General features: G+C 52.5%; 1 protein-coding gene across 1 annotated transcript in view; it reads right to left on the bottom strand.

Annotated features, from left to right (window-relative positions):
* Positions 1 to 4,573: 4,573 nt before the first annotated feature.
* The window catches only part of KCNQ4 (potassium voltage-gated channel subfamily Q member 4), a 61,701-nt gene continuing 47,294 nt past the window's right edge, over positions 4,574 to 18,980 (bottom strand). Inside the window, exons 10-14 of the mRNA XM_064279942.1 lie at positions 14,597 to 14,817; positions 12,606 to 12,705; positions 9,525 to 9,656; positions 7,323 to 7,443; positions 4,574 to 6,723 (exon numbers count right to left, since the gene is read on the bottom strand). Coding sequence (XP_064136012.1) covers positions 6,511 to 6,723; positions 7,323 to 7,443; positions 9,525 to 9,656; positions 12,606 to 12,705; positions 14,597 to 14,817 — 787 coding nt within the window. The 3' untranslated portion in view covers positions 4,574 to 6,510. The remainder of the gene's footprint in view (positions 6,724 to 7,322; positions 7,444 to 9,524; positions 9,657 to 12,605; positions 12,706 to 14,596; positions 14,818 to 18,980) is intronic.

Genomic DNA, 18,980 nt, shown 5'->3' with positions numbered 1-18,980 from the left:
TGCCCCTCGAATTCTTAGAGGGAAAATGAATACGTTATTTCAACAACTGGAACTGTTGAAGGCACAAGAAATGTTATCTAAATTGAGAAATACAAGCCATTATTTTCTTTGATCTGTAAGAGTGTAAAGCTTGCAACATATTCAGAGCACCTTACCCCCATGTGACCCGAGCCCCGCAACATCGTAGATCTAGGCTGATGTCACGCAACTTCTGAGCTCAGGCTTCAAGAGGCCTTGCAGCTTCCACCTTCACCTTCTTGGAATGCAGTCCTGAGAATGAGAAGTGAGGAAGCCCAGTCTAATTCACTGGAGGATGAGAAGTCACATGGAGCAGAGACAAGCTGCCCCACTGAGGGTTCCTGGACCAACTAGGGTGCTAACAGCCAGCACCAAACCCCAGACATGTGAAGGTAGCCACCTTAGACCACCCAGCCCCAGGCAAGATGCCAGATGAGTGCAACCACATTAGTGATCCCAGGTAAGGCCAGCAGAACTGCTCAAATCGCCGAGCCACAGAATCGTCAGTAAATAAAATGGTGCTTGTTTTAAGCTATTAAGTTTTGGGGTGATATTTTATACAGCAAAGATAAATGATATACCAAGCTAAGATAGTATCTACTCTCAAGGCCATATTTGATGGCATTTGGGGGACTCCCAGAGCCACCTGCAAACCTCTTTGCTGAACCAGACAAATTCAGAAGCTGAACAGTGCCTTCTGCATTGGTTAATTGTGCAGCTGTTTTCCCCGGGGGCTGGGTGACCTCAGGACCGTAACTGGATCCCCTGTGTCCGTGCCTCCTGTGTATTGTGCTGAGCCACAACCTGGCATACAGCATGTGCTCAATAATTATTTACATGATTAGTGAACTGCAATGGGACTTGCTAAGTTACTGACATCTCCTGTTTGGATTACCTCAGCAGCTTCCTAACTGGTCTCTCTACTCCAGACTTGCTCCTTCAAACCCATCTTCCATCTTAGGAAGAAAACATTCTAAAATGCAAATCTATCCTGGTTGCTCCCCTGGGTAAAATCTTTCGTTGGCTCCCCACTGCCTCACAGTTGAGTCCTATCTCTTTGGAATGATTTATGAAATCCTGCAAACCTTGACCCCTAATTCTAAAGTCCTATTTTGTGCCCCTCTCTCCCTTGCTCTCGGGGCCCAGCCAAAGGATTTTCTTTCTGTTCCTTTCACGTACCATACTCTGTACCTTTGGACCTTTACACATGCTATGCTCTCTAGATGGAATATTTGTCACCATCCCCCTTGCCCCTCTGCCTGGATAAATCCTACTCATCTTTCAGTACCTTTGATGGTCCATATTGTCTAGATTGAGAGATGGCAAGAAGTATGGATCTACACTTACTTGTGGGGAGTGGCTAATGGTTTGGCTGGATGGTCAGGGACTCAGAAAGCACAGGCTTGGAGGACCAGCGATAAGGAAGACTTGGAAAGGTATTTAGATGGACTTTCAGAAATGGGTACAGAATGTAAAGATATTTCTGTCCCAAGTGAAAGCTCACTAAAGGGCATCTTCTACAAAGAAGGTTCTGGATAATCAACTGACAAACTGGCACATTCTGGGGATGTCAGTCAGCCTTTCTCCTGCCCCTCCAGTGCTTGCTGAATATGCTCATGTACAAAGTGGCTATGGTAGCAAGAATGGAGACTATTTACAAGTTTTTCTTGGGTTCATCCAGCCACCTGGCACCAGCTTAATTCCATTGGACCTTTCCATCATGGAGGGGGCAGTGGTTTATCTTCACTGACATAGTCAGAATGTAGAGTTCCAGGATTCAAAGGGAGATAGTGAGAGTGGCTTCTCTCACCACTATACCTAATAACCCACTGTATTAATTTCCTTTGGCTGTCATAACACATTACCATGAACTTGGTGACTTAAAATGAAAGAAATTTGTTATGTAGCAGTTCTGAAGGCCAGAAGTTCAACATCAGTTCTATTGGGTCAAAATCAAGGTGTCCACAGGTTGTGCTCCCTCTAAAGGCTCTAGAGGAGAATCCATTCCTTGCATCTTATAGATTCTGATGACTGCCAGCATTCCTTAGCTTGTGGCAGCATCACTCCAATATCTGCCACCGTCTTGATATCACCATCTCCTCTTCCGTATGAGTGATCTCCTTCCTTCTGCCTCTCTCTTATAAGGACATTTATGATTAGATTCAGGGCCCCCAGATAATCCAGGGAAATCTCATGCCAAGACTCTTAACTCCATCGCATATGTAAAGATTCTTTTTCCTCATAAGGTAACATTTACAAGTTCCAGTGAGTAGTACCTGAGATCTTTGGGTGGCCATTACTCAGCTCATTACACCCACTTACAGAAGTTTTGCTTCCTGTCCCTGCAACTTTGGGTTCTGCTCGTTTGGAGATCTTAGTTCCCAAGGGAGGGGAGGCAACACAGTTTTCATTGAATTGGAAGTGAGACTTCCACTCAGCCATTTTGGGCTCCTCATACCACTGAACCAACAGACAAAGAAAGAGTTAATGTACTGGCCACAGGACTGATCCTATTACCAAGAGGAAGCTGAGTTGCAGTTATACACCAAGGACAAGAAGGACTATGCCTAGACCTCAGAGGATTCTCTAGAGTCCCTTTTAGTACTTCCACATACAGTATGTAGCTTTTATTAATGAAAAGCTACAGCTCCCAAAACTATGCAGAACCACTGAGGATTCAAACCCTTCAAGAATGATGATTTGGGTCACTGCACCAGGTGAGGACCCCTAACCAGCTGAAGTCCTAGCTGAGAGCAAAAGGAACATAGAAGGACAGTGAAATAAGGTGATACATTTCAACTATGGCACTGTGATGAGTTAACAGAGGGAGGTCTGTTATAGCTATCTCTTTTTCTTCCTTGTTTGGTGTGTGTGTTGTACATAGTAAGTACATTTATTTTCCTCCTTTGCCCTTATTATTTTATATAAAGGTTGTAAGTGATAGCTAACTTTACAGCTTAGTGTTTAGTTGCAGGTGGGATTGTGACTGACTTAGAGGAGTAATTAACATCACTCAGATATGGATTTTCACTACTAACTCCTGGAGATGGATACATCTGTTGGACTGTGGGACTTTGTGTGAACTTTGTGTGTTTCCTCTTTGGAGGAAGAGGGTTAGAGTGTCTTTATTTGTATGAAGGATTGTTGCTGTTGTTAGGTGCTGTCGAGTTGACTTCCAACTCACAATAACACCATGTGACAAGGTAGAACTGCCCCATAGGGTTTTCTTGGTTGTAATCTTTATGGAAGCAGAACACCAGGTCTTTCTCCCATGGAGTGGCTGGGTGAGTGTGAACCACCAGTTAGCAGCCAACTGCTTAACTGGTGTAGCTGCATCTTATTAGGTGGATGATACTGTTATCACATGAAGGTTCAAATATGTGTGAATTGATGTGTACGGACACTGAGTAGGCAAAGCAGTGGAGTGCGCCAGTTATTGAGTGATTATCTTTCAGCTCCAAATCCACCCCTCTATACTCTGCTCTGTGATACTGGGGCTGGGACTCTGCAAGCCACATTAGTCCCTTGTTAGCTGACTTCTGACCATCCTAGGGAGAGATTGGAGCCCCTGGGTGGTGCACATGGTTAATGTGCTCAGCTGTTAACTGAAAGGTTGGAGGTTCAATTCCACCCGGAGGTGCCTCGGAAGAGAGGCCTGATGATCTACTTCTGAAAAATCAGCCGTTGAAAATCTTATGGCGCACAGTTTTACTCTGCCACATATGGGGTCACCATGATTTGGACTTAACCTCTATGGCAACTGGTTAGAGGGAGGCTTCCTTCTTCCATTGCTTGTTAGGCTTATCAACAACATCTTGGTAGCAGCAGTTGATCCCAGCCTCTGGATTTTTTCTGCAGTCCCAGGCAAGCCTCACTGCATCCTCCGAGGGGTACCAGTACCAGCCAGACAACACCCCTCCCTCAGACCTCTAAGTCCCAGCACCATAGGGCTCCCCTCCAAGCTTGTGGGTTCTGATAACCCCAACCTCTTCCTTTTATTCCCACAGCCCTAGAACCAGTCATGCTTCCTGCAGTTGTTTTCTCTACATTATCTCAGTGTTGCCTTTTGGTTCATTCTCTCAGTCCTTCCACAGCTGTGTACCCATCCCCTAGAGTAAACTCTCTTGGTTGAAAAACCTGGTGTAGTTTCTGTTGTCCTGACTGAGCCCTGACTGACACAAACTATTAGGAAAGTGGTACTCACTCTTCATTGGGGTGTTAATCCAAGAGGAAGTAAATTTGGAAGCGCCAGGGGTCATCGTGAGGAGTCGGGCTGCCTGAGAGAAAGGCTGAGACAGGAGACAGGCTCCCGCACTGCCTAAGCACACAGATCTAGCTGGGCACAAAGCCAAACCTATCCCCTGGACTTTTTGGTTATCTGGGCCAGTAAGTTTCATTTTTTGCTTAAGCTATACAGTATTGCATTGGGCTTTTGTTGCTTACAATCAAAAAAGTCCTGACTAATCCAAATCCCCTTGTCCTTCAGCCCCAGACCAGGTGCCCCACCCCACAGCCACCGAACAGAGCCAAGTCCAACCACCTCCTACTGAAAACTTTAATGAAACCAATAAGTTAATAAGTTAACAAAGTGAGGTACTTGCATATCCGAGAACTGGGTTGGTGGGGGAATCTCGATTGTGGAAGGAGGGAGGGCTTCTTCCCAAGCCTCCTTTGGTCGTAGGTATTCCCATTCTCCTACCCCTCTCCACAGCTCTGTCTCTGAGGGAGCAGAGGCATGGCTCTCTGGGGACAGTGCAGTGTGGGTGAGGTGAGCCAGGACAGGCTCCATCCAAAGCATGATGGTCACATGCAGAGGGCACGTTGGGGCAGAGGCTGGGCACCATGAGGCTGAGCAAGATCCAACCCCAGCCCTGGTGCTGGTGCATGCAGGTCCCCAGTCATGAGATGCAGGCAGCTTGGCCTGAGCCTCTTGTTCCCTGGTACCCCACAGAGGGTTGCCATCGGTTCACTACCCATCACCCTCCTACCACCTGCACTGGCTTTGCAGAAGAAGGACAAAGGGTAGGGATACCAGAGGTGCTCGGGACCTGGAGTGGATGAGGGCTTACGCCAGTGTGGGGGCTGCCAACTGAAGTGAAGATGTGGGTTATGGAAGGAGGGGAGACAGTGCATGTGAGTGCCAAGTGCACAGTTGGTGCCTGGCAAATAGCTGCTGTTTGCATTATTATTCTCTTTGGGAGTTAGAGTGACTAGGAAGGGGTGAAGCCTGGATCAAAGTGGGCCTACCTTGGGGAAGGAAGGGTCTGGGGTCTCTCCAGCAGATGCCTGGGCCTGAGTTGTGCTGTGGGAACACCAAGGAAGACCCTTGGGGGCAGGCAGAGGCACAGTTAGGGTTCCTGGATCTGTGAAGAGTAGATCTTAGGGAAAAGGAGCTGGTAATGCTCTAGGGTGAGGCCTGCAGAGACCTGGGGCCCCTTCAGATCTCCCTCTCCTTCCTAGATGGAGTGGGGAGCTTCCCCTGCCTGCAGGGCCAGTCCCCTGGTATCATCTGCAGAGGGCCAGGCAAGGCTGCGTGGCTCTGTGCTCAGGTCTCCAAATGTGTGTGACTGTGTGTGTCACTGTGCGAGAGACTTTCTCTGTGTCTGGGAAAACTAACGGGACATGTCTGTGTGACAGTGGGAGCATTTTCTGTGAGAAGTCTGAGGAGAATATAGAAACTTGTGCTGAGTGTCACAAGTGTCTAGCGGGCCAAAGGGGACTGGATATTCAGCAGGAAGAGGGATCCCCTGGGAACTGACACCTGCAAAGGGAAAGAGAGACCCAGGCACTGCCCTTGGAGGAGGGCAGAGGAGAAAGAGACCCCATGCTGGGTAGGGATGGATGATAAGTCAAAGAATGGGGATGGGGGTCATGGCCAAGCAGCCTGAGACCAGCTACTGCTGGGAGCCAACCTCCCAATAGGGGAGGGGCAGAGGGACCCCATGGGGGTCCCTGAAGTTGCATATTTAACATAGTTTGCATATATGGTGCCCACCTGCCACGTGGCAGGGTCCTGTGCTTTGTAGGTACCTGTAGGGGCATCTTGGGCCCACCCCAGTGGGGCGGAGCCTTGGCAGGAGGGCTTCCCTGCTCTGTCTGAAGGGCGGGCTAGAGACCCCACCTTGCATAGCTGGAAGCTGGGTCTGGGCCCAGGGCCCCAGCAGCCTGCTCCCACTCCCAGGGCAGTGCCCCTGCCAGGCAGGCCAGATCACGCCTTGGTGAAGCAGGCAGGACACTGGGGGGCCCAGAGGCCGCGGGGTAGCCACTGCTCTGCCCTCTGTACGGCCTGGCATCTCGCGCTCCTGAGGTGGGGGGTGGTTCGCTGGCACCCACTGTGGGTATTTCGCCCACCCAGGCATCTCAATACTGCATGTGGCCTCTCTTCCCGCGAGGCAGGCGAGTTCAAGTAACAGGAGTCCTGAGGCCCAGGTGGCGGGTCCGAGCTCGAGGCCCAGGGGCCGGCCATCTGCTGTCCCGCCGCTGAGAGGCCCCTTAGTCCATGTTGGTGCTGACCGAGCGGGAGATGCTGAGCGTCTGCGCGGAGATGGAGATGTCCTCGTGGTCCACAGGGCTGTGGTAGTCGGAGGTGATGTCGGGGTCGAAGAGCGGCACTTGCACTGTGCCCAGGCTGGCGGAGGTGCCAGAGCGCAGGCAGCGCGAATAGAAGCCCAACAGCAGGTCCAGCTTGTGCTCGATAGACTGCACCTGGGGGCGGGGCGGAGCCCGGAGGCGGGATTGGGTGGGGCCTAACCGAGGCGGGGCCTGGATGGAGGCGGGGCTTGGGCGGGGCCGGGCAAACCGGAAGACGTGGCCCAGCCAGGGGGAGGGGCGTGACAGGAAAGAAGGGTTAGCCGGAGGACGGGGAGAACCTAGGAAGCTGCGGTTTTGTTCCGGGGGCAAAATTTAGTTGTGGTAGCTTGGGATAGTCCGGGAGAGATAACTAAGAAAAAAAAAGGCGGGGTTAAATGGAGTAGGCGGGACTTAGCTGGGCCAAGACTCATTTGGTAGCGAGTTTACCTGCGAACGGAGCAAACTAGGGGCGGGGCTTAGCAGGAACGGGCAAGCTAATCGGGGTCGTTTAGCCCGAGTGGGTGGCCTTTCCGCGAGCTGGGCTCATCCGTGGGCAGGTCCGCAGGGCAGGAGAGCGTAGGCTCTGCTCTGGCTACCCCCGTAGACGGGTGCTCTGGGCTGCAGCTGTAAGAAGCGCACTCCCCCCCACCCTCGTTCTTGTCCCCGTGGGCCTCCAGAGCTTCTCGGTCGACGACCAGCTCCGCCACCCCAGCGAAACTCCATCCCACACTCACCTGCTTCTCCACCTTGACCACGCGTCCCATCATGCTGATTTCATCCACCGCCTCTGTGTCGGAGGGCCCCTTGTCGCTCTTCTTCCGGTCCCCGGACCCCCGACCCACAATCTGGTCCACCCTGTCAGGAAAGGGTGCTGTCAGAGAAAAGGGTGCAGACACACGCCACCCCTCCCCTCCCAGAAGACAACCCCTCTAGGTTGTCTGCTGAAGGGAGAGAGACAGCCTGCACCATGAGTGGGAGGGGGCAGCCTGAGGGAGGAGGCCATCGTCCTGCCCTCTGAAAACCGAGTTGGGGGGTGCGGGGCAGTGACTTGGCTCCTGTTTAGGGGGTTCTGCCACCGGGCCAAACAAAGGCATCACACACAAGAATGAAAAGTAAAACAATTGCAGGTTCTAGCCTGATGGGAGGAGAGGTGGGAAATGGTGCACTGGAGAAGAGGGAAGGGGCAGTAACAAGTGGCAATGTAGTTCTAAGGTGGACAAGGCCAGAGCTGGTTCCACCTTATTTTTCTGCTCTCCTTTACAGCAAAATTCTTGAAAGAGTTCTCTCTCCTCTACCACCAATTCCTCTCCTCCCTTTCTCTATTTAACATACTCCAGTCAGGGTTTGGCCCTCACCATTTCACTAAAACTATTGTTGTCAAGGTCCCAAATGACCTCCACATTGCTAAATCCAACAATCAATTCTCAGTCCTCATTTTACTTGGCCTATTAGCAGGACTTCCTCCTGCAAACACTTTCTTCATTTGGATTCCAAAACAGCACCCTCTCCAAGTTCTCCTACCTCACTGATGTCTCCTTCTCAGGTTCCTCCTTTATTTCCAAAACCTCTAAGAATTGTAGGACCCAAGGCTCATTCCTAGGGCCCCTTTTCTCTATTTACTCTCACTGGATAGGTGATGTCTTCAGTTCCATGAGTTTTAATACCTCTACACAGGGTGACCCCACATCTTTTGTCTCCATCCTGGACCTCTACCCTGAACTCCACACTCCAATACGTATCTAACTGCCAGGTCAACGCTCCACTTGGATGTCTAATAGGTGTCACGAACTCGATGCATCCCAACTCTCCTGATCCAAAGCCTACTCCACTCATTGCTGCTCCCATGCTAATAAATGAAAACTTCATCCTTCCTCTTGCTCAAGCCAAAGACTTTGGTGTCATCTCTCATACCCCTTCAGAAAACCTTGTCAGCTCTACCTGCAAAAAATATATCCAGAGTCTGACCACTTCTCCCCACCTCTACTGCTAGCACCCTGGCCCAAGCCCCGGTCACCTCTTGCCTGGATGTCTGAAATAGCCTCCTCACTGGTCTCCCTGCTTTCACCCTAGGTCCACTGTAATTCATTCTCAAACAGGATCACAGCACCTAGGGTGATCCTTTTTTTTTTTTTTTTTAATTGTGGTGAAAAGATACATAACAAAACATACACCATCTCAAAAATGTCTACATGTACAATTCAGTAACACTGATTACATTCAAGTTGCACAACCATTCTTGATACCCTTTTCCTAATCATTCCACCGCCATAAACATAAACTCAATGCCCCCTAGGCAAAAATTCCCCCCTCCAGGGTGATACTTTTAAAATATAACTCAGATCTGATCAATCCTTTGTTCAACACCCTCCAATGCTTGCATCTCACCCCAGATGAACACCAGAGTCGTTGCAGTGGCCTACAGAGCAACGGGTTTTTGGGCCAAAAAGAGCCCCGGTGACACAGTGGTTAAGCACTGGGTTGCTAACCTAAAGATCTGTGATTCGAACCCACCAGCCGCTCAGCAGGAGAAAGCTGTCGCTGTCTACTGCATGAAGATTATAGCCTTGAAAACCCTATGATGCAGTTCTACTGAGTCCTAATCGACTCGACGGCATTGGGTTTGGTTTTTTTAATTTACGTTAGGACCAGGAAACAGTCATTCTAAAGATGTTCCCGGAGGCGTGCAGGTCAATAGGGTTGCCTCAGAAGACCTGCGGTCGGGTGGTTCTTTAGACTCAAGATAGACGGGCAATCTGACCGCCTAAGCCGGTCGCTGTAAACCAGAGGCCTCGCTCAGGCCAGAAACCCAGCCCCCACAGCGGCCCCTAGGGGGCGCTTGGGGCTCCGTTCGGGCGCTGGCGGAGGAATTCCCTGGCGCTCGGGCTGGCGCCAGACTCCCTACCTACCCCCTCTCCCCCCGGGGGCGGTGTACCCACCGAGCCTGCAGGCTCTTGATCCGGCCCAGCATGTCCAGGTGCCCTGCCGAGTACTGCTCAATGACGTCCTTCACGTCGTACGGCCGCAGCGTCTCCTTGAATTTCCTTTTGGCCACCAGGAACTTCAGGATCCTGTTGGGGGAGGGGATCTCAGAGGAAGAGTTCTGATCTCCGAAGCCGAGCGGGGGATTCTTTCCCAGCCTCCTCTCGGCCCTATTGTTACCCCTTTGTCCAGCACCAGGCCACCTCATGCTGTGACCACTCAAACAGCCTTCTGCTGGGTTGGCCAGGCTTCCTACCTACCCAACAGGCCCCCTGTCCCCAGTGCTCCTACTGGTATTTTTTATGTGCCTATATCAAATTTTTTTTTTTTTATATCTGTCCCAATAGCCTGAGAGAGCAGTGTGACTGGCACTGGTTTCTTTCTGCAGGGCGGGACACAGGACCTGTAACCCGTTGCGATTGGGTCGATTCCGACTCATAGCAACCCTATGGGACAGGGCAGAACTGCCCCATAGCGTTTCCAAGGAGCAGCTGGTGGGTTAGAGTGGCAAACCTTACAGTTAGCACCCAAATATTTAACCACTCCGCCACCAGGGCAGGCATCTGAAAATGCTGTTGATGGTTATCGCTTGGGGGAGGGAGGAATACTCGCATTCACTCTGCAAATACTTGTAGCATTCACTCTGCAAATACTTGTAAGCAACGTTCCATGCTGGACCCTGGGCACCTTAGTAAAGTCAGATCTAATCCTAGGCCTCAGGGAGCTCCAGTCTGGATTGGGAGACAGACAGACAGACACACACACACACACAGTCGATTCTGACTCATGGGGCCCCATGTGTCAGAGTAGAACTGTGCTCCATACGGTTTTCAATGGCTAATTTTTTGGAAGTAGATCGCCAGGCCTTCCTTCCAACACGCCCCTTGGGAGATTCAAACCTCCAGCCTTCCGGTTAAACAGTCAAGTGTGTCAACCATGTGCACCACCCAGAGATGGGAAAGAGAACACGTACAATTATGGGGTGACAGGGCTATGCCAAGGAATGGAGAAAGAGGGCTGGGAACCCAGAGAAGGGAGAGCCTCAGCTGGAGAAGTGAGGGGACAAGCCTTGACAGTGGTATTTTCCAGTCCGAGAGCAAGAGGAGGGGGATGAAGGGAAGCTTTCTGGACACAGGCAGGCCTGGAGGTGTTGTGAGCGAGGTTTGGTTCAGAGTATCTGGGACAGGGGTGTGATGGAAGAGGGTTAATGCACTTGGCAGTATGAGAAGAACGGGCAGGAAGTTAGCCTTGAGGAGGCTGGAGGAGTACTCTGAAGAGCCCTGGCAGAGACGGGGCAATGGGAAGTTAGTTGGGGGGGGGGGTGGGGAGGGTGGGTGTGTGGCGTAGCCTGTACTTTAGCATGACCCCTCGGCCAGCCTATGTGGAGGATGCCCTGGAGGAGCAGAGGTATAAGCAGGGAGACCTGCTCCTGGGGATGGGCTGAGCTGGATGAGAGCAGTGGGGGTGGAGATACGGGATAGCAATTCAGAAGATGGGACTGACAGGCTCCTGGGCCCAGGATGACTCTCAGGAATCTGGCTTCGGTGACAAGGGTGGGTGGTGGTGTCACTGCCTGAGATGGGGACACAGAAGGAAAAGGTTTGGGGCATACTGGGTGTGAGGAGGCTGTGGGGATGGCCATGGAAAGCTGACCTGGGTCAGACGGCAGCTCAGGCACTGTGTCCCAGATGCTGGTCACACGGCAGAGAGAGATAGGATGTGTATAAAGGGTGGGGGGACGGCCTTTCTGGAAGGTGGGGGACAGTCCTGCTGACTCTGGTTTTAAAAGGAACACAAAGGGAAGAGGCTTGTGGGCAGAAGGCTTGGCCAGGAAAGAGAAGAGGTGAGTCCAGAAGTCCTGGGGGTTAAGAGGGTCTCTGGAACTAGAGCTGCAGTCTGCAGACAGGAGTCCACACCAAGGAACTTGGGGGCTGGGCCATGGCTAAAGGACTCAGGAGACTCTGGTCCCCCACTTAATTGGTGATGTGAGGAGACAGCCAGCAAAGCAGAGGCCTTCAAATGTTTTTGTCCGAGACCCAGTGTAAAAAACACATTTTATGTGAAAGACCAGTACACACACACACACGTACGTTGGATGCTGCTGAGTTGATTTTCAACTCACAGTGACCTCATGTGACAGAAGAGAACTACCCCCACAGGGTTTCCTGGATTGTAATCTTTATGGGAGCAGATCGACAGGTCTTTCTCCTGCAGAGCCTCTGGGCGGGTTTGAACCGCCAACCTTTCGGTTAGCAGCCGAGTGTTTAACTGCTGTGCCACCAAACCTCCTTCACACACAAATACACAACTGAAATATAAGGTTCATGAATGCTATTTATCCTTACAATGACAGATGCACGCTGATATTTTCTATTCTATCCTATTTCTTTATTATTATTTTTTAATGCTGACCATGGCCTACTAAATTCATTTTGCTAAGTTGATTTCAAACTGTGGGGACCTGTGATTTGAAAAACACTGCTCTAGAAGATGTCCTGGGGGAAACAGACAGTCTGAAGCCAAGACATCCAAGGAAAGAGAGAAAAAGTTTGAGACCTAGAGACAAAGGGAGAAGGAGACTGAGACACAGAGACTGAGGGAAAGAGAGCACAAGACAAAGACACCAGAAAGACAGGCGGCCACTGATACACAGCTAGGGAGGGAGAGAAATGGAGAAGAGAGGCTGACATACAGTGAGAGACAGAGGAAGGGGAGAGAAGCAGGGCAGTGACCAGAGACACTGCAAGTGTGGGGAGAGGGACCAGTGATAGGCAGCTGTGCCCACTGCCCCATCCAGGCCTGCCGCCTCCAGACACCATGAGTAGGAGCAAAGCCTGCTGGCAGCCATATGCCACCTCCCCGCCCACCCACACTCCAGGGTCTCCGCCAGACCCGCACCACTGAGGATGCCAGGAGAAGAGCAGCTGGCATGCCCGGGAGCTAGGCCAGGCCTGGCCGTGGGGGCAGGCCCCAGATGGCAAGCAGCAGTGGTGGCAGACAGGTGGGGAGGGGGCTCACCTCAGGTGTCTCAGTCTCACCTGACAGAGCGGATGACCGTCTTCACGGCTGGCATGACGTCATCCACTGTGAGCTCACACTGGTAGCTCTTCTCCTCTGCCACATCTTCTGAGGGGCCCTCTGGGAAGAAAGAGGGGCTGAGCGGTGGCAGCAGAAGGGGACACTCTCAATCCCCACCACCACATACTAAACCACCCTCAGAGGTACCGATAGGGAGACAGAGGCCCAGAAAGGGCCCAGGACCTTCTTGGGGTCACGCAGCAAGGCAGACCCAGGCTCCTGTCTCCCTGGCTGCTGCTCCTCACTACCCCACCCAGGGCTGAAAACCCCAGTGTACTGCATGCCCACCCATCCCTGTGGCCAGTCAGGGTAAACAGCTGCCTGGTGGCCCATAAGAAGGTGCCGCTTTAGGGAACCCCTGGCCTCGGGCAAATCCACAGGCCTGGAGGAAGGCCCTGAGCCCAGGGAAAAGAGGCGTGAGGTTCTGCATGCAATCCTGTGCACAGCCTCATCCTACTGCAAGGTGGGGGAAGCCCCAGGGCCCTCAGGCCCAGCCACCACTGGGGAAGGCCCTTAAAGCAAGTCACTCCCCCTGTTCCTTCCTCCCCTCACCTCCCCAGAGAAGCAGCATCTCTGAGGCTGGTGCCCTGCCGTGTGCTGAGGGGTGATGCTATCCTCGCCCATAGGGGCAGGGGCAGGAGTGGCAGGTGGCCAACAGCTTCCTGGGCTGGGCCATGTGTAGGCTCCCATGGGTCAGCAACCCTCAAAGACTGGTTTGTGGGGTTCTGTAGCTCTCCAGCAAAGGGCTCTCTGAGCCAGTGAATGGCATCTTGGGAGCTGACACAGCAGAGGCAGAGGCGATGTGGCTGGGTGCCCTCCCTCCAAGACCAGTAGGGCTTCCTGTCCCCATCTCCATCCTGGTCCACCCCACCCTCACCTTTCCCTGCCCACAGGCCTGATGCATGGCAAAGCTGGTGGAGGAGTCTTTTTTCTCGAAGAGGATCCTGAGGCACAGAAAAGGGCAGTATCTTGTCTAAATCACAGTACAAGTCGGGGGCAGAGCTAGAACTCTCTGTTGTTAACTGCCATCAAGTTGATACCAACTCATGGCGATCCCATGTGTGCAGAGCAGAATTGCTCCATAAGGTTTTCAAGACTGTGACCTTTCAGAGGCAGATCACCAGGCCTGTCTTCCGAGGCCTGGTTCAAACTGCCAACCTTTCGGCTAGTAGTCAAGCGCTTAACTGCTTGTGCCACCCAGGAACTCCTAGCTGGCTAAAAAGCAGCCCCACCAGGTTCACAGCCTCCTGTATGCCGGCTGGGCTGGCGAAGAGGTAGAGATGGGCAGGGCAGAGAGCATGGGCTTTGGAGTTGGACAGACCTGGTTGAGGATCCCAGCTCGGCCACTTACTAGCTGAAGATCTCGGCTTCCACATCTGTAAAACGGGGATTAAAAACAGAACCTACTTCCCAGGGTTGTTTGGAAAAGTAAATGAGATAACCCAGTGTGGGGCTGTACAGTCAGGACTCAACAAGTATCAACTCTCGCTCCTTGCAAAGCACATTTGTAATAGAGCTAGCTTTTGTTGAGTATTTACTATATCCCCAAAACCCTCTGTCCACCTTCCATGGGCTACCTCATTAAATCCTTACAACAATCCCATGAAGTAGGTACTATTATTAGCCCATTTTATAGATGAGGAAAATGAGGCTCAGAGAGATTAGGTTACTTACCCAAGATAAGTGGCAGAGCCAGGATTCAAACCCAGGCAGCCTGGCTCCAAGCCTGTGCTCTTATACCACCTCCACATTCTCATTTGATTCTCCTACTAGTCTGGAGCACAGATGAGCAGGTATTATGATGTCCATTTTACAGACCAGAAGACTGAGGCCCATAAATGGCCAGTTGCAGAGCTGGTACTAGAACCAAGTATTTCCACCCCTAGCATAGACTCTGTCCCTGTCCCTGTGGCCCTCAGCAGGTTCTAGGCCCCAGGCCCCAGGGGCTCACCCTCAGCAGAGGCACGGGCTTTGAGTCTCAGCGAGGCCCGGAAGCGGGTGCGGTCGTTGAAGCTCCAGCTCTTCTGCACCTTGGTGGGGCTGGTGGCCTCGCCCACCTGTTCGCTGCTCGGGGAGGTGGGCATTGGTGGAGGTGCCAGGTGCTGCTTGGAGGGGCCCAACCGCCGCTGGGAGCTGCTCATGCGGATGCGGTCTTTGATGCCCATCCGGCTGCTGGCAGGGTAGGTCGGGTGGGGAGAGTCAAGTTAGCCAGAGCTGGGGATATGGGGTGAGCGGGGACAAAGATCTGACTTCGGGCTTGGGGGTAGCTATTGGGTTCTGATTCCCCATCATGTGGAAACATCCTGAGATGAGACAAGAGTGTGGTGAGGGGGGCCCTGACTCCTACAGGTGGCTGATTCAGGGTCAGTCTGGGCAGGTCCCCTCCCCACCCCCACCACCCACCCCTCATTGCCCAGGCAGATAAGGGATGCACAGGACAGATGTCAGGGTGGAAGGAGTGAAAGAAACCCAAGAAAGAGCCAGAGAGGAGGGTGGACAGCTGGGCCTGGCCCAGGTGGGTGGGTGGAGGGTGGAGGTGGCAACCCTTTGGGCACAGACAGGCTGCTGAGGAATGGAGAAGGTGGACTGACTGTGCACACTGGGGCAGGCTCCCAGCCACTCAGTACACAAGGACGGGATGTGTGGAGTTGAGGGTGTGCGTCTGTGTACATGTGTGAACATGTGACATTGTGGTGTACAGGTCCCAGTGTGTGTACATATGTTGTCATATATGAACATGTGTGGATTTATATTTTCCTTCTCTCCACAGCTGGAGCTCTCTGATCCCCATGCTGGTCAGGTCAGGGCTTAGGACCTGGTACAGCTGAGCAGGCAGAGCACTGCGAAATTCCTGAGGTCACCATTACACAAACTTCAGTGCAAATGGTGCCCTGGGGCTGTGTAGTGTGATGGCCCTGTGCAGGGGCCTCAGCCCCCATGGGTGTAGAAGCTGGGCCTGCAGGGATGCCCTGGACATGCCTGGTGCCCGCCTTCCAGACAAGACTTCTGTTTGATAACCTGTTCCTCTGAGGTCTCCCCTGCCTGAGCTCTGCCCCCCTCCCAGGTCTGCTCCCCTACACAGCCTGCTAAGCTCCCAGCTCAGCAGCACCCACGCAGGGCTGTGTCCATGTACCTGCTCTCAGACTTCCCTTCCCACACCCCAGCTCCCCAACACATCCCCAAAACTTGCAGGAAGATAGGTGAATGGAGGCCTCAGGCTCCCCAGGACAGGCCCTGGTTAACCAATACCTGGTAGAGTAACTCTGTGTCCAGGATGTTCAAGTATCACTGTTGGAGAAGGACCCAAGAAAACATCTTCCATCCCATGCCCTACGGCTACACCAATGCCTCCCCTGCTGCGGCTTGCCACTGGAAGGCCCCCTTCAGACAGGTTCAGGGCCCTCCACTCAAAAATCTGGGGCCCTGGCTCAAGACACAAGAGGAGGCCTGAGGTAGGCCAGGGGCTGGGGAAGGAGACTGTGTTATCTGTTCTTAGGGACTTTCAGATCAAGGGTTGAGCAGGGAACAGATTCTGGTTTCAGGGCTGGGTGGGAGCCAGGGTCCCCCATGCCCAGGGCATGGGGTAGAGGGTAGAGCCAAGGTAAGGGAGATCTGGAAACCAGGGAGGCCTTCAGGAAGGCAGCCCAGATGTCAGGGAGAGATTATAGGTCAAGGATTGGGGCCCTGAGGGTTTCAGAAGGGAAGAACAAGGACCACTCCGACAATCCAGCATGCTCCTCTCTGGCCCAGGATCCCTTTGATACATCCCCAAAATCCCAGTCAAAGTTTGAGGTTGGCTCTCCCAAACTTTCCTCTGCAGAGCCATTCCTGTGGGCTCTCCTCATGCTGGCAAGCACCCCCAACCCCTCCCAGTCCGGTCCGTGCACCCCCTCCCCTAGTCCTCCACTCCTCCAAGGTGGGGAGGGAGGAAGGGGGCTGGAGAACACCCTGACATTTCTGCTAAGAGCCTGGAACTCCCAACTCCACACCCAGCACATCAAGCGCCAAAGGTATTCTGGGGGAAGGGCTACCTCCTTGTGAAGACAAGAGAGAAGCAAGGCTGCGCTTGCTCTCAGCAGGACTTGTAGAGGAAGGCATCTGCGGTTTGTACTAGAGGCCTTAAAAGGTCCCTTTCCAGCTCTGATTCTGTGATGGTTGAGGAGAGCTTCCCACCTAGTTTGTGGGGTTCTGTAACTTTCCAGCCAGCAAGAAGCCCTGGGTTCCTCTTTAATGCAAGGCGGTACTGTTTTCCCAGGAGGGGCCCTGGATTCCAGCTTCTTGGGCAGAGCCCAGAAAATGGCTCACATCAGCCTCTCTGGAGCCTAAAAGCCCAAAGAAAATGGAAAGAAACCTGGCACTCAGTGAGCAGGGAAAGTGCTCCTTCCTGTCCCAGGCTCCTCAGAACCTGCAATGTCCTGTGTTGACGGCCTTAGCGCTTTTCATCCTCCTGCAACTTCACATGGTGGGCGCCACATTTATCAGCCCTAGCTTATATTTGTGGACAGTGGGGCTCAGGGCTGAAATAACTTGTCCAAGGTCACAGAGATACCGCGGTATGGAGCAAGGACTGCAACCCAGGTCCTCTAGTTCCAGAGATGCTACTTTCTCATGGACAAATGATCAGGATAGGGTCTAGGATGGTATATTGCAATTAGGGGCAATTTGACCCCAAGGGGACATTTGGTAATATCTGGAGATATTTTTTGTTTTCATAGCTGGGGGAAGGAGCCCTGATGTCACGGTGGTTAAAGCGCTCAGCTGCTAACCAAAAGGTCAGAGGTTCAAATCCACCAGCCACTCTGCAAGAGAAAGATGTGGCAGTCTGCTTCCATAGAGATTACAGCCTTGGAAACCCTATGGGGCGGTTCTGCTCTGTCCTATAGGGTCACTATGAGTTGGAGTCAACTTGACGGCAATGGGTATAGCTGGGGGCACTCCTGGCATCTAGTGGGTATATGCCAGGAATACTGCTAAACATCCTATAATACACAGGACAGCCCCCCACAACAAAGAATTATCCTGGCCAAAATGTGGTGCTGAGGTTGAGAAATCCTGGGCTATTAGTGTCTGAGAGGAGAGATGAGATGGCCTGACCGGGGCTGTCCTGTGGGGAGGGCAAGCCTTGGGCACAGACTGCCCTCTGACTTCTCTGCTGGACTCAACCCCTTGTACTCACTTCCATAAGGAATTTCCTTAGGGAGACTCATCGTCTGCCTGCTAAAAGCCAATCTCCTGGGGGAAACCAAGACAGTCCACTCTTCTGGTGTTGTACACAACCCCCTCTTCGGGACTACAAAACAGCCTCGACACTAGCCCTCTCTGCCCTGGTCTTGCCCTTCCGGTCCGTCATGTCCACAACAGGCAAAGCAACTTCCAAAGGAGCAAATCTGCTTAACCTCAGCTTAACCCTTCAATGTGTCTCCATCATGGTTTTCAAATTTTTTTTTAAGTGAGAGCTTAACTGCCCAACATACCAAATTGAATAAAGCTAACATTTATATAGCACTTCCTATGAGCCAGGCTCCATTTCAGCAGAAGCAGATCCTATGATCATCTGCATTTCACAGCTGAGGAAACTGAGGCACAGAGGGATTATGGGACTTGCCCAAGGTCACAAGGCTAGTAAGTGGTGGAGCCTGAATTTGAACCCAGGTTCTGACTCAGAACGCACATTTCTAAGAAACATTGCCTTCCCTTTGAAGCAGGGACAGGCTTATCTCCTGCTCACTAGCCCCACATAGCCCCACAACCCACAAGGCTCCAGAGGCACCTCTGGGAAACCCAGAACTCCCTAAGTCCAGGCTGCCAGGCAGTGCCACCACGGTGAAACTCACACTAAGTGGCTGGGCTTTTGGGTTTTTCATGACCTAGCTCTGCCAAAACCACCATCCTCAGCTCCTAACCCCTTACTCTCAGGTCTGACCAAACTGGGCTGTCTGTTCTTTTCCCCCAGCCATGCTCTCTCACCTCCTAGCCTTGCTATGTGCTGCTTCCTTGGCCTGGAACACCCTCTCTAATGCCCACTCCTTCTATTAGGGTCTTCTCTGGGTGAAGTGTCTGCCCGGGGCTCCACAGCCCCCTCTGCTTCCTCTTTTTGTTGCACTCATCACAATGAATTGCAATCACTTTTTGCAAGTCTCCAGAGGCCATGTTTTATTCATCACTGTGTCCCTAGTGCGCAGAGCAGGGCCTGGCACAGCGCAGGTACCAAAGAATGGAGTGATGATGCAGCTACCAGCTGGGGCTCCAGAGTTAGCAAAGGCAATGCCAATCCCAGCTCCTTCACTGGGCTGCTGGGTTCCTGGAAGGTGGGCAGTGGGGAGACAGGAGGCTAA

The sequence above is a fragment of the Loxodonta africana genome, chromosome 3 (genome assembly GCF_030014295.1).
Source record: "Loxodonta africana isolate mLoxAfr1 chromosome 3, mLoxAfr1.hap2, whole genome shotgun sequence".
NCBI lineage: Eukaryota > Metazoa > Chordata > Mammalia > Proboscidea > Elephantidae > Loxodonta > Loxodonta africana.
The sequence above is the reverse complement of the archived record's forward strand: the minus strand, read 5'-3'. Positions and strand labels throughout refer to the sequence as shown.